This window comes from Taeniopygia guttata, chromosome 14 (assembly GCF_048771995.1).
Source record: "Taeniopygia guttata chromosome 14, bTaeGut7.mat, whole genome shotgun sequence".
Taxonomy (NCBI): domain Eukaryota; kingdom Metazoa; phylum Chordata; class Aves; order Passeriformes; family Estrildidae; genus Taeniopygia; species Taeniopygia guttata.
The window spans coordinates 13,146,630-13,167,524 of record NC_133039.1 but is presented as its reverse complement, the minus strand read 5'-3'; the positions used below and the strand labels follow the sequence as shown (position 1 = coordinate 13,167,524).

The following is a 20,895-nucleotide window of genomic DNA, read 5'->3' as shown; positions in this document are numbered from 1 at the left end:
ACCTAAGCAGCTCTTACTGAGGTGTGGTATTCACATATCCTTTAACAGAGAGACATAGACCTTCCCAGGAAAATCCTGGGGAAGGCTGTGAGAAAGCTCAGAGGAAGAAGAAGAAGAATTCTTATCTTCATTTGCTGTGTCTGTTGTTTGGCACGTGTGGAATGTGTTATGAAGATTGTTTACTGGAGAGAGATTTCTTAACTGGACCCTGGTGATGGTGTTTTGGTTTCATCTGACCAATTGGAGCCACGCTGTGTCTGGACTGCCTGTAAGGGTCAGGGGTTTTTCTTTAGTGTAGTGTAGTTTAATAAAGCTTTTGTTCAGCCTGCTGCAAACATGGAGTCAATGCACGTTATTCCCTGCAGTGGGCTCTGCCACAATCCTGAGGTAAAACACTGAGGCTGAAATGATTTGGAGCTGAGGGACTGGGCTTTCCATGTGCTGCTCTGGTCAGCTCTGCCTTGGGAGCTGCAGTGTGGCTGAAAACGGGAGTGTGGGTCACCCCATGTCTGCTCCTGGGTGAGGATGTGAAGGGCAAGGACAGGAACTGGCAGCTGCCACCTTTACTTGCTTTTGATGTGGATGGATGAAGATGCTACAAAAGGGTTGTTTGTTTTCTGAGCTGCTCTAAAGTGCTTTTTGAATCCACAGCTGGAGAACTTCTTCTGAGGGCATCACAACCACCTTCAGGTCACATTGCTCAACTTCTTCACTGCCCCGCAGGATCAGCTGGGTGGGGGGCTCTGATTCTTTCTGGAAAACAAACACACTCCCTCAAATACCCTCAAGCTGCTCAGGCTGCTTGTCCTTTCCCCCACAAAGTGTTCCTCTCATCCTTTCTGCCACAGCTTCCAGAGCCCCCACAGCCACAGAAGCTGCTAACCTGCATTCTCGCTTGAACTGGACATTTGAACATATTCCTGAGGAGCTTTTGACTGATTTTTCCTGAGCAAGCTGCTGAGAAGCTCCGAGGGGCAGCAGGGGATGTGGAGCAGTGCTGACAGTGGCACAGCTGTTTGGTTCAGGGAGCAGCTGCTCAGGCAGGGTCAGTCCCTGCCTCCCAAGCCACTTCCCCAAAAGCACCAGGAGCTTGGGGCCAAAGGCAGTTCAGGGCTGCTGGATCCCTGCAGCTCAGCTCCTCACACTGCAATGGGCAAGGCTTCCTGCCAATCTGCCTTTTCTGCCTGTCCCATGCTCCTGTGAATACCCAGCATGCTAAACACCAATAAAGCACAGTAAAAAAAGTTACCAGTGTGTCTGGCAGGACAGCAGCGGGGCAGCAGCAATATTGGAAGATTTTACTTATTTTCCAGGTAAGGAAAGGCAGGGTCAAAGCTGCCACAGCAAAGCCAGCAGAGGAGATGAGGGCAGTAACCAGCCACACGGATGTGTCACCTGGAAATGACAGAAGAAAAACTTCTCAGAGACACTGCAGGGAGCAGGCACTCACTGCAGCCAGCCTGAGCCCTGTGTGGCAGCTCTGCCACCCACCCTGGGGACATCCCTCCCCAGCAAACTCCAGTGCCAGGGTGGGGGGGCTGCACTCCTGACCCTTCCTGTTCCCAAGGAACAAACAGAGCCCATTTGCAAACAAGACAGGAGGTTTGGGGTGGAAACAAAATGAAGAACATTTGTTGAATTAAAGTTGTTTTTGACTTAAGAGATGGGGTAACTGAGTAGTGCTTCCTTTTTTTTTTTAAATTCTATTTTTAGTTTTATCTGAAGGGTGAGACAATACAGATGTTATAATTCAAGCTATTACAATCAGTAGCCAACTATTTCAGAAGCTAACTTTCAAAATTCTCTCCAAATTAATTTCCTACAAGCTTTGGGCATGGCCACAGCAGAGGGGCAGGAGGGAGGGCTGGCTCTTACCCTGTGCCCTCACACACTGCGTGGGGCTGAAGCTGCTGCTCCTGTTGATGGCCTGGACGTGTGTCTGAGCCTTCACACAGTACTCAGCTCCTGCCTCCATGGTGTCCAGGTGAACCACGGAGCTCACCTCCTTCACCACCTTCTGCTGCACCTGCCGCAGGCAGAAAGCATCAGGGCACAGGGCAAGGATCTAACACCAGACAGCCGCCCTGCTGCTGGGGCCTTAAAGAACCTGGACATGAAACAACACGCTCTGCTGAGGTAATATCAGTACAGAGGTAATGCACAGGTTGATCTCTATTGGAGGCCTCCAGGGGCAGGTATGGAAAATGCCCACAAAAAGCCCACCCCCCACAGGCTGAACACAGATCTATAAGTTTAGTAAATTAGCATCATTGAAAGAGCACAAGTGCTGATTCAACTTCTACATCCCTCCTCCCCAAAGTTCACGCCCCCTCTAAATCCCCCCTCTCAGATGGAACTGAAGTTTGTTGGTGAAAATGTGTCTCCAGGAGCTGGTTTTTGTCATTGCTTCCCAGGGAGATCCAAGGTAGGATGGAGGCTTTGGAATACATTTTGTCTTTCTGTGTATCAGGGCAGGGAAAAGCACTGGGAAAAACAGCTAGAAATGCAATAATAGGCTACAGAGCTCCAAAAATATGTGTAAAGGATACAGAGATATTGAAAAGGGAAAATGCAAAAATGATCTGGCATCACCATGATGATTTTCCAGCGAGGAAAGGAGGGAGCAGCAGGGGATGTCTGAGGCCTGTGTGAGCAGGACAAAAGCAGGATGAAAGCAGGCAACCTAAAGCACAGTGGAGAGCAGAACGAGCCCACCCACCTCGGGAAGGGCAGGAGGGATGGAAGGAAGGAGATGTAAGCTGGAGTCATAATGATGATGCTGGGCCACAGCCCTAGACCTGAGCCTGGTACCCTGCTAGGAGGGAATGTCCAAAGTCTCCACTGTTCTCAGCTTTTTCTGGGTGCGATGGATGCCAAAAATCTCAGCTTTTTCTGGGTGTGATGGATGCCAAAACCATCACCATGCTGTGACAGGGGGGTGAGAGCTGTGCCAGAGAGCTCAGGAGGGGATGGACTGGGCTACTGAGGGCTCAGTGAGTTCGGTGTGTGCAAGTGTAGCACGCTCCAGCAGAGCTGAAACAGCATGTGACCAGCAGTACATTACTGCCATAAATAGGTCTGCATTCATTGCTAGCAAAATGAATTTGCCGTTTCCAGTGTCCCCAGCCATGAGAGAATGGCTAACAGCTCCCCAACTGCTCCTCTGCTGTGCTGCAGATGCAAACCTGTTCTCACAGAAGGCCTGATCAGCCTCCAGCTCCACACATATGGAAAACTCCAACAAGCCAGAAGGGCTCTCCTGGCACGGCAAGTCCTTCCCACCATCAAAATAGCATTTTCCACAGAAACATGATATGGAGGGCCATTAGTTTGAAAAGATTTCAAGGATAAAATCAGGTCTATGACTACCTGGGGTGATCTCTTGCAAAAACATCAAATGAGACATGTCAAATATAAAAATAATTTAAAAAAATAATAAGAGTCCCAGCACAGGACTTGTATTGACCAGCAAAACTAATGTTTGCAACAGTCCAGTTGGTAGAAAGTATTCTGAAATTTGGAATTCATGTTGAGGTAATTAAGATCACATGCTGAAGAAGATTTAATATTTTATTCATGAAACACAGCCAGATATAAACCTATTGATTGTTTTTAAGGTGTCAGAAAGCCAATGGACAAGGTTGATCTCATTTAGCTGGATCTCACAGTGGGCAGTCCTGCTCCTGATGCCTCTTTACAGTCTAAAGACTTTTGTATGAGTGAATTGCCAATTGACAGTGGCAGGAAGTCGTGGGGGGGACTCGCGTGTTAGCAGAGGTGATCAGGAAGAAAAATGAAAACTGGTATCTGCTGGTGGTACTAAAAACCCACTTCACAATAGCAAAGATGACAGACAACTGTGAAGATCAGCAGGAGGATCTGGTAATAAAGCAATAAATGCAATTCAATCCCGATAAACGTGGAATTATGCTCATGAGAATTTTTCTCCTACATTCTCACAGCATCCTTCATCGGAAACAGGAACCTAGGGCTCAAGTTCCATGGACTGGCAGCTCTGTGGTAGTTGCATTAACCACAGAGACAAGGGAGTGGGAAGACTTGTTTTGTTTCATGGTGCTATCACAGAGTGTTCCTGCCCCTTGGGCTCTGCAGGTTTCTCCCTGCCCACCCTGGTAAAGACAAAGATAGCTGTGAGGGCTTCCAGAGGGAACAGCTGAAGGAGTCTGGGAGTCCTTGGCCTGGAAAAAGATAAGAATATGAAACGAATAGGGTGGTAGGGAAAGTGAATGGGGAATAATTGTTCTCTCTCTCATCCCCAAATCAAGGTTGAGACTGTACAAGAGTTCATCTGCAGAATTGCTCATGGCAGGAAGATGTACAAGCCAGAAGCTGACACAGATTGAAAGCCAGAACAGATAAATTAATGGAAGCAAAATCCATTAAGGACTACTAATGCTGCAATTTCTGGCTCAGAAAACAGACTGAGGTGCTGGCAGACTTTTCTCAGACACCTTAATCCCATTTTGAGTAAACCAGATGAAGTTCAGAGGGAGAAGTCAGCACAAACACCTTTGCTTCCTGACTTCTGGTTTCTAGCTGTAGCTGAGGTGTGTGAGGGGATCCTTTTTCCCAGAGAAGGAAATATGGAAAGAAGAGATAAGCTTCTCCATGAGGAACCCCCTGGTGTGTGCAGGGTGAGGGGACACAAACCCACCCCAGGCAGATCCTTCAGCCCCACAGCAGGAGCTGGGACTGGTAAAGTCTGTGTGCATCTCCCAGGGCACTCTCAGGCCTTGGCCACAGCCTGAGGGTAAAACTCACCCTGCTCTCCTGGCCCTTCCTCCAGTAGAGCACCCGGAATTGGAGGGAGGGTCCCATGTCTGCCAGCTCCACCAGCAAATGGTGCCCGTCTGCCATGGCCCTCAGCACGGGAGGGGTCAGGGAAGCTGCCAACACAGAGACCACCATCATCACCCAGAGACAGCCCTGAAACCCCCCTGAAATCTGCCCAGGCAGGAGGGGAAGAGAGGCTGCCACCACCAGAGGAATAACACCAGCCTGCAAGAACAGCTCCAGCGGGGAGAAACCCCTCTGCTCTTCCTCTCTGCGTGTCCAAACACAGGAGCAGACTTTCAGCAGGAGAAGGACCATGACTGGTATTGCAAACGGGAATTTGGCAACAGCTGAGCTGCACAGAACTTGAAAGGCTTTGAGTTTTCTCCTCCAGCAGTGGAGGAGCTGCCTGGCCTGAGGGTCCCATGAGAACAACTGCAGCAGAACCAGCTGGGCCACAGATGCTGGGACACACGCTCAGGTCAGCTCTGGTGCTCCTGGGCACGAGCTCAGCTCTGCCACACAGAACAGGAGCTGAAAAACCACTGCTTTTTGTGGGGAATTTGGCAGTTATTCAAAGGTGAAGGAAAAAACCATTATGAGCCTCGGGATAATTCACATGAATCCTGATTTTCTTTTAGTATCTGCATGGTTTTAGGCAGACTTGGGCTGATGATCAGCTGTGACTTCAGGTTTTGCAAATGTATGCAAGTAAATCTTTAGGCGATTTGCTTCCTGCTTACTTTGATATTCAAAGCTTAGTTTTGTCTGGGATTCTGCTGGAGGAATATGAGTGAAATAATGAGAATCAATTGAGCATAGATGAAACTGTGCACTGTACATTTATGAACTGGGAAATTCAAGGCAGTACAGAGATCATGTTTGCACTATTTATCTGTGCCATTATTCACACTTATCTATGCCATTTTTTACCACTCTGCTGTAGCTGAAACACACTTCAACTTCTTTGCTTTCAAGAAAGGAAGGAGAGTGATGCATAGTGCCATATAGAAGAGATGTTCTTAATAGAATTTGCTCTTACATCCAGTGAATTGCCACTAATACTGAGCAATATGAAAACATAAAATCCAAGCATGTACATGATGAGTGTGCCACAAATGGGAGGCCTGGGAATCTACTTTGTATTTTTAAATGAAAAGCTGAAAAAAAAAATGAAGTGAACATCTCCTTAGCACCACAGCTCAAAATTAAAAAAAAATCCAAACCCTGTTATCACTTGGTGGTTAAAAGCAAATATTGTGCTAATGTATTAACAAAGGGACATTGCAAGATGCAGCTGCCAAATGAACAGGAGCATTTCTATCTAGCTGTGTGCTGGCACACTGGATGCCAACTAACTCTTTGAATGTTGAGAAATGAAGAAGGAAGACTGACTAAGTTGTTTGCTTTAGGAAGATCCTTTCCAAGTGTTTTGCATGTGTTATCCTGCTGGATGTGCTGCTCCCCTGTGGCTTTGGCCCTGGGGCTGTGCAGTCTGGAGGAGCCTGGGCTGTGCTGCTGCCCTGCCTGCTGTGAGCCCCGTACAGAGCCTGTGGGCTGGTTTTGGATCCCTTAGCTCCCCTCAGACTCAGGGCCAGGCTTCCTGAGAGGTGTGACAGCAGAGCAGGAAAAATGCATAAGGACAAGAACTTGCAGTGACTTTTCTTTTAAGCATCTGTCACATTCACACTGCATCCCAATGCAAGCTGTAGCCTCTGAACTGTCACAGCTCAGTCAGAAGGCTGTTTTGGGGTCCCTAAGACACAGGACCAAGCTGCCAAATACTTCACTGAACCATGAGAAGCTGCTGCTTTTGTTCCTGTCAGTCCCAGGGATGCCCTTCCCCTGTCTTTGCCTGACAGTGTGGTCTGTGCCTCTGTCTGTGCTTCCACAGCTGCTGGAAGAGGGAAGGATTTTTTATCTAAAGCATTCTCTAGAATATGCTCCCACACAAAGAGACACAGTCACCAGCTTAGGTGGCACTTCTGATGGTGCTGCTTTGACCAAGACCTCTGTGTGAGTGAAAATTGCTCCCTCATGAAGTAGTGAATAACTTCCAAAGATGGATGAATTCTTAATATTGGTTCAGTTGTGGTTTAGACAATTTCTTGCCTGGCTGAAGCTGATGAATGCTGCCCATCCCAGACTGAGAGCTGCAGTCTAACAGTGACCTCAGCAGAGCTTTCCCACTACAGTTTTTGCTGACTGCATGGCTGAGAATAGAGAAAATTATTCCAGAGAACTCCTGGAAACAGGATGCTCATTTTAATCCTTGGGCTGAGCTGGGCCTCATGCTTTGCAGGACTTGGAAGGATGTGGAGAAAACATCCTGCATTGCTAGGATGAAATTAATGCAGTTTTCTCTCCTCTTCTGAGGTTACCTCACAAATCTGACACCATGGGAGGAGGGAACCATGGAGTGGGATTTTCAGGACAGTACAAGGCACATAGAACAGGACAAGGCTGTTTTCCAGAGTAAAATCTCCCTTAGGATCAGGTTCTGGACCTCTTAAAGGTGACTACATGGCTTGGATTAAATGACAGCAAGCCTAGTTGATCAGAAACCTTTAAATTTAAGGGTAAGAATGACCAGCCTGCAAAAGGAAATTCCTGTGGTCATCTTGCTTATCTTTAAAACCCTTGAAATTCAAGCCCAGATGAATTTGGCTCTGCCTCAGGATGAACTCCTGCCCAAGAACTTTGTCTGAGAAGGGAAACCCCCCAGCCCAGAGCAGCTGAGGAGCAGGGTGTGCTCTGTGCCAATCTGGGCTCTGCACGCTGTGCATAAACAGTCACTCAGCACACCCCAACACCCAGCCCTGAGAATTCAGCCCAGAGATGTAATTTAAGAGCAGGACGCACTCATGGCGCGGTTGAAGAAGCCTTTGGTGGTGCCCCACTGTGACCTCGTGGCACCAAGCTCTGCCCTGACCCGCAGTTTGTAGGCCACGGTGGCCGAGATGTCCTCTGTGAGGTTGCACACGGTGGCTGTGGTGAGGGAGCACTCCGAGATGGGGATCCAGCTCCCGTTGGCGTATTCCCGTTCGTATTCCCTGCGGGGGAGAGGAAGCAGACAGGCAAGGTCTGACAGGAGCTCCAGCTGTGCACCTAAGGCTGCTGCTGTGACGTTTCCCCCTCTCTCAGCCCCTAAATTATCAGGCTAGGCCAGAGATCTGAGGCCTTGAGAGGAGGAACATCAGGAGATGGGCAAAGATTTCCAAAAGAGGCTCTTACCCCAATGTGGTTTTCCAGCTCTTTATTCTGTGATGTCCAGGGGAAAGAGCGGGGCAAAGAGAGCGAACAGGAAGGGTGTGGGTTTCAGATTCAGTCAAAGAAAGAAACTGAGAATTTCTAGTCAGGCAGAAGCCTGTGAAAGAGCTGGAGAAGAATGTAAATAATTCTTTATCTCTCTTGTTTTTCACATTGTTTATAGTTAAGTTCTATCCCTGTGTGTCAAGCACTCTGCACCAATGGAGTGGATTGTTTTCACTTCAGAACCAATGGAGTTGGTCCTCACGGAGCTCTGTATAAAAGAGCAGTGTATTTTAAATAAACCGGAGTTTTACTCTCACAGCCTTCTGAGTCAGAGTCTTCTCATTCCCGTCCTGCCTCGACAGCGACAGAAGGGTCAGGGGTTTATCCAGGTTCTGGACAGGGAGGGCTTCTCTGGCTCTCCACCAACCCCATTGGGGCATGAAGGAGGAGACCAGGGTTATCTGATCAGTCACAGGGGTCCCGGGGAAAGGGGGAAAGGCATAGCCCGAGTGCACTGTAACACTGCTGGGTTCTTTCCAGGTAAAGCCTGGACTGGGATGTGCTGGGGTGGGAACACCACAGGTATTTGGAAGCAGTGTAGGTGTGGTTTAGATCTTATCTGGAGAAAATCCCCCTGTGAGCCAAATGCAGCACGATGTTGTGGGAGGTGGGGACAGCCAACGCCGTGCTGATGCATCAAACCCTGCCCACTCATTTGACTTGATCATCCCCAATCCCAAAGCCACATTGTAATAAAAGTCAGAGCTCAAAATGTATCAGAAACCTCCTGTGTTGTGTGTCAGATTGTCACTGAAAGCATGACGTGAGCCACAGCTATTGCAAAGGAGAAAAAGAGAGAGTTTATTTTCTGACTCCAGTATTTATACTTTTTCAAAGGTGACAGTGGATTGGAGGGTGAAGGTGCCACCTCTCCAATGACATTGGACAAACTACTAGTATATCAAGTTTCTCTACCTCTCTGAAGGAATGCAAAATAATACGTTGTTTACAGAAAGTTGTGTGAGAAAGTTCTCTAATAGAATGTAAACTCAGAAGGCTTTAGAAAATCTTAAGAATCAGGGCGACATCAGATGTTTAAAATGTTTACAAAAAATAAAGCTCAGTGTTTTCTCCTTCCTCTTTTAAATAAAATGTTGCAAATCTTCTTAATTTTTGAATTCTCGGATAGAGGCAGATTTCTTATATGGAATTGATGCACACCTTTGATTACACTGGTATCTATTAACCTGCAAACTGTCCCAGAATTGGAACAAAAGGAATTTTTGCCCTTTTTCTCATTAACACTGCTAAAGCACCAAACTTCTCTTAGGCTTGTGAACTGAATATGATCAAGACACCCGGAAATTTAGAACCTAAATTTGAGATAAACAGTGTTCAAAAAGCAAAAAGAATAAAAAAAGAGTAGTTACCCTTGAAACTCAACTGAGTATCTCACAGTTTCTCCCTGGACGATCACAGGACTCCAAGTTAAGAAGTGTTTCATGTTGGTTGAAAGAATGGAGATACTCTGAGGTGCTGGCAACAAAGCATCTCCTCCTAAAATTCCTAGCAAAAGAAAGGGAAAAAAAAAGAAAAAGAATTTACTGGGGGGAAATAAAGCTTAGAAGAATAGTGCAAAACAGTGTTTTGCATCAAAGATGCACACGCTATATTTCAATACAGTCACTTCAGTGTTTGAAGTATTTGACAGAGAAGATGAAAGGATGGAGCACCTCAGCTAAAAGTGCTCCTTTGCCTTATTTCAGTTTTTCATTGTATCACTAAAACAGTTTGACCAAGACCTCTGTGTGAGTGAGGATTGCTCCCTCATGAAGTAGTGAATAACTTCCAAAGATGGATGAATTCTTAATGTTGGCTCAGTTGTGGTTTAGACGACTTCTTGCCTGGCTGAAGCTGATGAATGCTGCCCATCCCAGACTGAGAGCTGCAGTCTAACAGTGGCCTCAGCAGAGCTTTCCCACCACAGTTTTTGTGGTGGGAGGAAAAGGCCAAGCCCTCCAGTTGGGTTTTATGGAGCCAAGTAACAGACTTGGCTCTGTTGCACTCCATAAACTGTTCCAAGAAGGCCGTGGTTCCAAATGTGCTGCTCCTTTCCAGGCTGGATCTGCTGCTGTGGGAGATCCCACTCTGCGACAGCTCCTTCAACGTTGCAGGATTCTGACAGCGGAGGGGCCTGTCTGCTGTGATCGAAGTTTATTAATAGAAGAAGTTTATTCCATGCTCTGTAACTGGAATTATTACTTTCCTCTGAGGTTTCCACAGCATGACTATGGGATGGTGTTGATTTTACCCTGGGGTATTTTGATGTAAGATCCTTGGCAATGTTTGGAGCACAGGACGCAGGATTCCCCATGGATACCTCCTGCACTTCACTGTGGGAACTCATCAGACTTAGCTTCTGCTTCTTTCCAGTCCCAGGAAAATCCTCTCTGCTCAGCAGGGAATGGTTCCCAAAGAACCACTGGGAAGGAGGAATGGATGGACTGGTTTCTATCAACCCACTGGTGAACACTCTCCCTAGGTGACTGTGCTATCACAATGTGTTACTTAGAGATTATTTTTTGATTAAATTTATTTCACTTAACCAGGTTTCTCATCCAATAGTCTTTAACTGCCACTAAAAAAGAGTGTTTTTTTCTGAGCCATGTTTATAAAGTTAACCAGTAAATTGCCAGTTGTTCTACCCAGGATCAAAACCAGGCTGACAAGTCAATGAGCAATGTTTTTTAAAGCATTGGAACAAGAGCTGTCTAATTTCCTGTATCATACATTTATAAAATCACTAAAGATGTGGGAAACTGTTATGCCAAGTCTCTTGTGATTCTTTGGCACAAGTCATACAGGGCTGTTGACACAATGCTCAGCTGCTCTTTGAAATAAAATTCAGGTTTCTCTGGGATGAGAAATTTTCTTGTCCTTTAGACAACAGAAGGGTCACTCTCAGCCACATAGCAGTTCTGCTAGGCTGAGGCTCCACACACTCAGAGCTCTGTAGTCAAGGCACTTTCAGTCTTTAAAAAATGAAGAAAGCAAAGTTTTAGTGATCTTCACACTGCAGCAGAATCACAGAATCACAGGATGAACTAGGTTGGAAAAGCATAAGAACCCATTTGGTTCCTTGTGCTCTCCATGCTTCTCAATGTTCAGATTTCTTGCTACTTTTCCTTGTGCTTGGTTCCCATGTTAATTTTGGGACTTGGCATACTTGAGGGTGTGAATTCCATACCAGGTTTCATTTCCATGACAAACTTTGGTTCTCCCCAGGACTCACAGACACAATGGAGCAGGGGTGAAATGCGCTGAAGGTTTTCCTATTTTTTCACGTCTTGATTTTAGGACATTTTTGGTATAAATCTTTTGGTATTCAATAATACTAAACCCTATATTATTAAACTGTCTAGAAACCTATTTTAAAAGCAGAAAGTTCTGAATTGGACTATCAGTCTTGTAATGGCCCAAGGGTTATCTCCTGTCTGGTGAGGCCAATCTTCATTTCCTGGCTATGCTTGGCTTCATGCACTTTTTTCTTGTCAAAAACCAGTGAGTCTTCTACTGGCACAGTGACTGCCACCTCACTTCAGCTGAACCACAAAAATTCATACAGAAATTAGGATTCTTTCCTGATTTCACTAAGAAAAACTCTGTACCTAATGGCAATGTATGTGCCTCTATAAAAGCAGTTCACTGGTTTAAGTTTCTGTTTGGCATTATATGCTGAAAGTTACAGTTTGGAAGAGAGGTCATGTTTTTACAGAGTACTTTTGATCTAGACATAATCCTGTGTCATAGCCAAGCAAATTAAATTCATGGTTTCTCCCGCCCATCTGTTGCAACAACTCACAAAGCAATTGTAACAAATACAAATTTAACAGTGGGAGGAAACACAATTCTAGGTTATATAAACAGCACTGAGTGCAAGCAGTGAAGTGTTTGGTTTGAATGCTGAAATAATCCATCAGCTCTGGTTTGTTCATTTTGAAGGAAAAGGAAACAATAACCATATAAAGTGCAGGAGAGAACTGGGCAGAGAGCACAGGTCCCAGAGGGCTGAGAGCCCAGGGCTGCCACATTTCCATCTGGTTTTGGATCCACCAGCAGCATCACAGGAAAAGCCAAACTACACTTGTTCAAGCCAGGGTATTGACTCTCACCCTAATGTCTCCAGTCATGCCAAAGAAAGGATATTTTCTCTGTAAATAGCATTTTTGTCTCCTACCTTATCAGCAGTATATTCTATTTAATTTGTTACACAAAGAGTACATGTCCATTTAAATGCTGATGGCCCTTTTAATTTAGTATTTTTATTCTCTTTGCGTTAGAGAATTACAATTAAAAAAAACAAACCATGGTCAAGACTAGTACATGTGTCTGTCTTACTTTTCAGTTTAAAATACCTTAAATAAACCTTAATAAAGTTCCATTCCTCTGGGATATACTTTAATGTCCTTTTTGCTCTGAGAATATAGAATATAATACTTCCTCATTACTTGCTGTTACTTCATCATTACTATCACCACTACTTACTGCTAAGTGTATGTGAGGAGTGTAAAATTATTAATACAATTACCTCATTATTTGCAATATGATCTCCTTTCAGGGGTTCAACAAACACAAGAAGAAACAGCAATCTCAGACTTGGTGCTGCACAGTGCTCAGGAGTGCTTTACCTGGCATATCCCTTAAAATTTTATATATAGGGCTGAGAATTCCTTCCTGTTGTGGTAATAAGCATTAGCTTTTTAACTTCCAGTCATTGTATTGTTTAACCTTCTTTTGCTAGTCTGGAGGACAACAATGCCACCAGCTTTTTGTGTGTTGGAGCATGGTCCGAGTCTCCATTTGAGGAAATTTCAGTCAAGGGGAATCTGACAAGGGAATTCCAAATTCTCAACACTGCTAAGAAGAAAATAATGTATATAACATCCTGTGAAGAGAAAGGCATTTCTTTGTTAGCTAAGTGTTGAAAATGCAAGCCATACATCTCTAAGTCCTAGAAACAGCAATTTACACAAGGATAGTAAATTATGCTAAAATCTCCTTGGCTAGAACTCCAACCTGCAGGCTCTGGGGCCATCCCTCCCTCATCTGCTGATTAACCAAACTCACAGGAAAAAGCAAGACCCTGGAACATCCCCCTTGGCTTTTTGTGTCCCCAGCACCCAGAATCAAAGCCCAGACTCCTGGGCTAGACAGGGACACGCTGTCTCGTGACCTGGTCTCTGCTCTGCACAGCCACAAGGCCGGCTTAGGGCATCAACATTCGACCAAATAAATGTTCTCTGCTCAGAAAGGAGACTGGGACACGAATTTTTGTATTTCAGGCCTAGACCAAGAGAATGGCAGACAGAGTGGAAGTTATCCCACCTTCCCCTCCCACTCTGTCACAGCGTGAGGCTGGCAGTCACCACCCACACAGGCAGCAGTGCTCCTGCCTGGAAACAGCACTCAGGTAGCCAAGCCTTAAGCAAAAATACAGTAAAAACAACCCCACATTTCTTTAAAGAACCATTGCCCATCTCTGTCATCTTTTAAAACACAGTTGTCACAATCTTCCCTACTGCACAGAATAAACTTTCCCAGCAGAAACCACTTGATGCTGTCACTGGATTCTGTCTCAGCTTCTAAGAACTATAAATAGTGAGGCAGCTGTAAAATGATTTTTTCTGAGGCAGAGGGAAAAAAAAAAATCAGAATATTGTTGACATAACCTAAAATGGCACATTTGGGAAACCTGGACCAGGGAAAAGCCGAGCACACCAGCAAGCCATGTTTGCTTTGTAGAGGACTGAGATTGCAAACACTGGAATGCAGTCAGAATTGACACCAAGCTCCTCTGAGATGGGTCTGGTGTGTAGCATTTACTTGGAAAAGCAGATTTCCAGTTGCACAGCCTTCTTCCAGGGTAAAGGAGACCCTCAGAGAAGTGATTTGAGCTATTAATTAGCACTTTATATCCTTCCTCTGGCCCTGCATCCGCTCCACAGGCAGAGCATCCCTGTGCCCAGAGTGATCAGCATTGAAAGACTTGAGAGCTCAGCTTCTCATAGAACAGCAAGAGCAGAGACAAGTACAGCATTACTTAAATTCCTTCAAACACAAATTTCCCTTTAGAGCTCAGAGATGACCTGCAGAACAGAATTTACAGATTGCTTTATTCACTTGCTTATTCTGATATTTATTTTAGAAAAAGAATTAAAATTCAAAGTTACCTGACCTTGTACTCATTTGACTTTAGTGCTGCTAAGGCATCTTGAACGAAAGGACAAAAGACTTTGTTACTCACAGCCTCTCTGTCTCCTGACAGGGTCAGTGAATATCTTTCAGTCATTTACCTGAGAGATTTGGGGCGCTCAGAGCGCAGAGGAAGAAGCAGATGAGCTCTGGTGGCATTTTGCTCAGGTTTTGCCCAGGTTCACACCCTGTTCCACACCTGAGGAGTTTCCCCTGGCAGCCAAGGAGCCTTTTCCGAGCCAGCCATGGTGGGCAGCGGTTGGAGGCTGCAGGGCAGTGTGGAGCTCCTCCTGCCTGCCTGCAGAGTGCCAGAAGAGGCACAGGGATTGCTTGGGAGGGTGCAGCTGCAGGGAGTGCCCGGGTAATGCTGCCAGCAGCTCTGTGCAGGTCTGTGCAGCTCCCTGCTGGATGGGGTAACTCTGCCTCGCTCCCTGAGAGATTTCCTGCCTTCAGCAGAGGCTGGTAAAGAGGAAGGAGGATGTGCTGGGTTTTTCCATGCAGCTGTAAGTGCTCACTGCTCTGCTCAGCTGTTGGATTAAGCTCTTTTCTGACCCAGAGATGGGGCACCTGAGAGGTGTTTTAAAAACTTTTATTCCATTTTCAGTCTCGTGAGAAGGCTGAGACAATACAGGTATTATAACTCATGCCATCACAATCAGAAGCCAACCATTTCCCAATTACAATACATTGTAAGTGTTTCTTGGCCTATCAGTTTTTGCCACACCATGCTAAAAATGCCTTAAAGGCAATTATCTGAAATTACCCCTTGTGGGTCCCACGACAGTGCATCTTTCATAGTTTTATTTCTCTAAAGTATCCACATTTTTTTGCAAGGCCATCCTTTGTAACTTGTTTCTAGCTCCATTTCTCTCTCAACAGTATCTGTCCTATTCCATGGCATTTCTAAGTCAGCATTTCTTATCTCAAGGTTTGCATACAGATGCACACTGTGTGGGCCTTCTGTCAGGCTTGGAGATTTCTCTACAAACCCACTTCCCACATTCAGCCCCAAACTAGATAAATCCTGATGACTCCAAGCACCAGGAAGGTTTCCTCCTATTCCTATGGCATGTCTTACATCCTTGCACAAAGGACTGGCACCTCTGGCTGATGGAAGAGACCTGTGTCCTCCACTTGATCTCCAATAGCACTCTTCTGGTGGCTCTGTTGGCTGTGTGCTGAGCAGGAAATTGTGTTTCCAGGTCTGATTTGGTGCAGGCACAGCTATCCTGTGGATTTTCCATCTTCCAGAGTCTGCTGCTTTCCACCTCACTTGGAGTGAAAGTGGGATTTTCATGTGAATGCAGCTCTGGGACCTGAGAACCCAAACCAGCCCAGGCTGCAGCAGCAGCAGCAGCTGCTCCCTTTGTGCTCCAGGCTGGGTCCTTCACAGGGAAAGGCAAAATTTAGGGGGAAGCTCTTAATGTTTTGCAAAAGGTCATTTAAATGAAATGAAAGTCTGACTGTACAGATAATGTAAGCAAAGGCCAATCCCACCAAATGCTTGTAGCTCTGATGAGAGCAAATATTAGAAACCTCCCTTCTAAAATTCCTCTTCCTCACCACTTGCCACCTTAGAAGGGGCTTTTAGTTCTTAAAGAGTTTGTCTCCCTTCTAAGATCTTTTAATAGCAAATACATGATTTCTGTTTTAAGTGGTGAACAAAAGGGATCTGTCAAGGCTTGCTTAGTACATATTTTCCAGGGAAAGAAATTTTTGGATTTATGAAAGAATAAAAAATAATATTCGATTAAGCAAAGGTCTCCAGATTCTCAGACATGCAGGAGCAGCACAATCAAAAATCCCCACATTTTCTCCTTTTTCCATAATTTCCCTCTTCCTTTCATTTCTTCCTTCCTTTGCTTTCTACCCCCTCTCTTCCCTTTCCTCCTTTCTCTCCTTCCTCTCAATTCCCTTCTCCCACCATCCTCACCTCTGTTCCTTCCTGCATCACTTCCAACCTCCCTTTTCTTTCTCCTCTCCTTCTCTGGGACAGACTGAGAGGCCCTGAACACTTCCCAAACCTGGGAATGTTTTCCTTCCATGGTAGAAGGATGTTCCCTGAAACACCTTTCAAGTCACCTTTCATCTTCCTGCTCTTCATTATCCCAATCTCCTGTTACTTTTACCCAAAATCTGTACAGCTAACCAAAAGGTGGCTGTTGTGGTGAGTGCCTTTGTTATTGTTGGGAAAATCATGAGGTCCAAGAGGAAAACATGGATGTGTTTAACAGTATTAGCCATAGGACAATGTGCTTTTTGCTGGAAGCAAAAGAACGATTTGCAGAAGAAAAGCAAAATTTACTTGTCAGTGGGAAAAAACCACCAATTTGTTCTCTTGTTGTACCAAGAAATTATAAATAAGACAGCTCTGAAGTTTGAACTATTGCTCTGTTTGAGCTGTGTGGCATATCTCCTTCTTCACTAGGTTGTTCTTGGGGTGTCATAAACATGTGGAGGAATTTTGATTAAATATTCAGACATAAGCTGAGATGAATCTCAAAGCCTGTGTGAGGTGTCAGAATTGTGCCTCACACCATTCACTTTATTACTCAAACAGATGCACAAAGAGAGTTTTCACACAGTTTGCATGAAATGTACTGGGATCAAGTCCACAGCTGGAAGTTTTGCTTTCCAAAGATTTCTCCCTGTCTGTGGGCAAGTGAGACCTTTCATTTTCAAGCGTGGGGAAGACGAATGCAGCCCCATTTCCTAATTAATCAATGATTAGCAATGAGAGGGAGAGTGGCTCTGACTTAACAATGAGGAATGCAGCTGCCCTGGGTTATCAGCAAGGTTCCAAAATGAAGACTGTGATAATACTGTATTATATTTCCTGCCTTAATTACAGCCAGCAAGTGTGGTGTGTGTACAGAAAACTCAAGGTGAGGGGTGCAAAACATCTGGCTTGTGATAGAGGTGATTATTTAGATTACAGCAGCAACAAAAGTGGCAAAACACCTTCTGACACGTCCCCCTGAAGTGCTGTATGAAGAGACATGGCTTTATAGAGATAAAATGAATTCTTTCAGCTGCACTGTTTTACTTTCAGAACTGTACCAATATTATACGTCCTTTTGAAATTGCTGAAACAAACATTTTTATAACTTTTTATTATGAATTATGGTTCAAGTTATATCTCTGTGAAATATTTTAATATTATTCAGCATAGGCTTTTAAAGATAGAAGATACTAAACATGTATTTGTAAAGATAAGCATCTGTCTGATTGACTTTGTTTTGCAATTCTTGCCTTGCATTTCAAGTTATTCGGGCCAGTAGTTGCAACAGTAAACCAGGATGCTGTGGAATTCCTGTGGAATCCAAACCTAATTCAGTGTGGGTTGATCACGTGAGGTTATTTCCAAGGAAAGTGGATTGAAGGAACAGAAAAGAGAAGACACAGGTGACAAAAAGGAAAGATTTCAGTTATTTGAGTAGCAGCTGGGCAGGGTTTTATATAACTCCCTTGTTATACATAGATATCCTGGTGGATGTTTAAACATTTTTATAACTGATTTATTAATATGTGTATTGTGATATGCTTAAGATTCCAATCTAAGCACATAAATAAATGTGAAATGATTTATTAAAGAAATATGGATATTGATCTAGTATCGATATCCAACTGTGACGGACAAAAACTCTCTAACAGTTTAAAGTTAGAAAGTGTATGTTTATTCGACGCCGGGCAGCGTGCGGGATAGCTCCCAAATACACACCGCGCCTTCCAGGTGATTACAGAGTCTTTTTATCCATACAAGTATTGAATATACAAAATACAAATGCATATTCATAATTTTAGTACATCCTATTTCCCGCTTCGTATGCTAATCACTCCAAAAGCTATTAAGCATGCGTAGTTTGTCCCTTGAAATGGGTCGGTGGTCCCTTTTATGGGGAGGGGTCCCAAAATGAGGAAGTAAATGAAGTCTTCCTCGTTCTGACCTTTCTACCTTTTCAATGCAAATGTGACAAATGAACTCTTGGTAGAACTCCCATTCCTTGTCTTCAATTGGTTTCAGAACAGAGGAGGCCCACAATTGTCTCATGTTCCTAAAAGCTATTTGTCAGTTTCTATATTCTTCATTATAAACCCAGCTAACCAAACATTGTGCTGACAAGCAATTAATTATTAGTTAACTACTAACTCCTAACTTCATCAAGGCCTACTCATTTATTATTCTTATTTTAATTAACTCTAGTAAGGCTTATTTCTAGCTAAAATCTTAACTCCTCAAAATCTCTAAATGCCTTAAAGTTTACGTTTCAGAAAAATATTGAAAAATATTTTATCAGGATGAAGTCACTGAGGGAGAAATCCCCTCTGGTTAGCAGAAGACCTGAAGCCTTGCAGACCTGAGCAGTGTGTGCAGAAGTTCTGTCTGCTGGAGGCTTCCCCAGAACCCTTGCTTAAGGATTTATCTCCATTGCAAAACCATTGTGTGGGAGTGGAGGGAAGGGAAAAGCACATTTTGGGAGGCAGCATGTGGCTGCCATTCCCAGGATTGGAAACAGGTCTGGGAACTGCTCGCCTGACAATAACAAAGGCAGTCACCACAACAGCCACCTTTTGGTTAGCTGTACAGATTTTGGGTAAAAGTAAAAGGAGGTTGGGATAATGAAGAACAGGAAGATGAAAGGTGACTTGAAAGGTGTTTCAGGGAACATCCTTCTACCATGGAAGGAAAACATTCCCAGGTTTGGGAAGTGTTCAGGGCCTCTCAGTCTGTCCCAGAGAAGGAGAGGAGAAAGAAAAGGGAAGTTGGAAGTGATGCAGGAAGGAATAGAAGTGAGGATGGAGGGAGAAGGGAATTGAGAGGAAGGACAGAAAGGAGGAAAGGGAAGAGGGGAGTAGAAAGCAAAGGAAGGAAGAAATGAAAGGAAGAGGGGAGATGATGGAAAGAAGGAGAAAATGTGGGAATTGTGGTGCTCCTGGATGTCTGAGAATCTGGAGACATTTGCTTAATTGAATATTATTTTTTATTCTTTCATAAATCCAAAGAAACCCCACAGTTTCTTTCCTTGGAAAAGATGTACTCACAGTTCCAAACCAGTCTCTTTTTGGAGATCTTGCAGTGCTGCTGGGGAACAGCTGAAGGGTTAATTTGGCTGAGCTGCTTGGGAGTGGAGTGATTCAGATCTGCACCTGGGTTTTTGGGTAATGCAAAGTTCAGGGGATTGATGGCTCAGCAGAAATGAGCTGTGAGGTTCCTGCTGCTGGGAGATGGCCTGGCCACCCAGGTTCCTGTCCTGGCCTTCAGTGGCACCACGAGCTGGGGACAAGCTGGCACAAGAAAATAAATTACCAGAGGGAGAAGTACTATAATAAACCACAGTGCTGGGGCCTTCCAAGAGAAAATTATAGTGCTACCTGGAAGTAACTCATTGCTGTATATCTAGAAAGCATTTTTTAAAGTCTTTAATGGAAAAGTTTGGTCAGAACCCTAAACCAGTTCTTTAAATTCAGGAGTTTTGAATGTTAAATTAAGTGAATGGCTGGAAAAGTTGCAGTGCTGTGTTTTCACAGTTTATGGGTTTGGGCAGAGAGGTATCCTGGAGCTTTCTCCAAACTGAGACACTAACTGCAAATATTTGCTTTTTGGGGACCAAGGAATTACATGCTCAGTTAAATAAGTGGACTCAGGAAGAGGCAGTCATGTCCCTTTTCCCATGGTTAGACAAATAGCAAAATGACCTCTTTTACCCATCCAACTCTCCCTCAAGTCTCTAATCTCCACTCTTTCAATGCTTCCAACCCTGCAGATATTAATTTGCTGCTTCCACTGAATGGCAGCCTGTAATAGGGACAGGATGAATACAAGGGCTGCTGCTGCTGGGCTGGAAATGGCATTATCTGAATGCTTGATTTTCTCATTTGCTCTTCCAACAAGCATTTTCTCTATGAGAAACAGAGATCCAGCACAGGACACTGGGTGGACTCTGGAGTTTACACATCAGTAGACCTTGTCAATGAGCTAAGCTAAATAATTCTGTTTGAAAACAGTGTCAAAAGACCTTTTATGTTCATCTGATCATTGCCAAATCTGATCTCCTTTCTTATTATAGATGGAACCACTGAAATCAGAGTGGAAAAGCCCAGAAAAATCACTCATTTATCTCATTCTTAAAATCCCAAAGGAACCCAAATGTCACTGTGGTGTTCGATAAAGAAGGATGCAGGATATGCTTTATGGTGTAAAAAGAAAAGGATCGATCCAGGTTTATTTTGCTCGTCTCTTTTTATAGGGCTTTTAAAGAACATCCCCTGTCTATCCTCAATTGGTTATTATTAACAAGTTGTTACCCTGTATTGATTGGTCACTCAAACCTCTGGTGTGTACGTGCAGGAAAAGTTGTTTGTGAGAGATAGTTTTCATTTTTCTATCAAACAGTGTGAAAACAGTTTGTCCAGGTGGCTCATGTTTATCACAGCCCTAGAGTTCTTTTTTTGGGAAAGCTGGTTGTTTTCTACAGTACTGTAATTCTTTTTCAGGGAAAGTAGGTTGTTTTCCACAGTCCTGGAGTTCTTTTTTTGGGGAAAGCAGGTTGTTCTCCACAGTCCCAGAGTTCTTTTTCGGGGAAAGCTTGTTGT

The 20,895-nt window shown here is 44.4% G+C and overlaps 1 protein-coding gene across 2 annotated transcripts; it reads right to left on the bottom strand.

Moving 5' to 3' along the window:
- Positions 1-296: 296 nt before the first annotated feature.
- On the bottom strand, positions 297-14,543 carry IL20RB (interleukin 20 receptor subunit beta). Of its 2 annotated transcripts, none has more exons than XM_072935759.1 (7): positions 14,403-14,543; positions 9,480-9,615; positions 7,657-7,847; positions 4,783-4,907; positions 1,876-2,026; positions 1,250-1,395; positions 297-753 (listed from the first exon to the last, which is right to left on the bottom strand). In XM_072935759.1, the coding sequence occupies exons 1-7, from the start codon at positions 14,458-14,460 to the stop codon at positions 628-630; spliced, it is 933 nt and encodes a 310-aa protein (XP_072791860.1). In that variant the 5' UTR covers positions 14,461-14,543; the 3' UTR covers positions 297-627. The 2 variants fall into 2 exon arrangements, with proteins under 2 accessions (XP_072791860.1, XP_030140954.4); XM_030285094.4 differs by having other exon boundaries at positions 9,480-9,606.
- Between the last annotated feature and the right edge of the window lie 6,352 nt (positions 14,544-20,895).

Bases quoted from the DNA above. Each gene is read 5' to 3' on its own strand.
- IL20RB (XM_072935759.1), bottom strand. From the start codon at position 14,460: ATGCCACCAGAGCTCATCTGCTTCTTCCTCTGCGCTCTGAGCGCCCCA. The intron at 9,616-14,402 runs GTAAATGACTGA...TTCTTTTGCTAG, and splicing joins GAGCGCCCCAAATCTCTCAG to GAATTTTAGGAGGAGATGCT. The intron at 2,027-4,782 runs GTGAGTTTTACC...TGCCTGCGGCAG, and splicing joins GGAAGGGCCAGGAGAGCAGG to GTGCAGCAGAAGGTGGTGAA.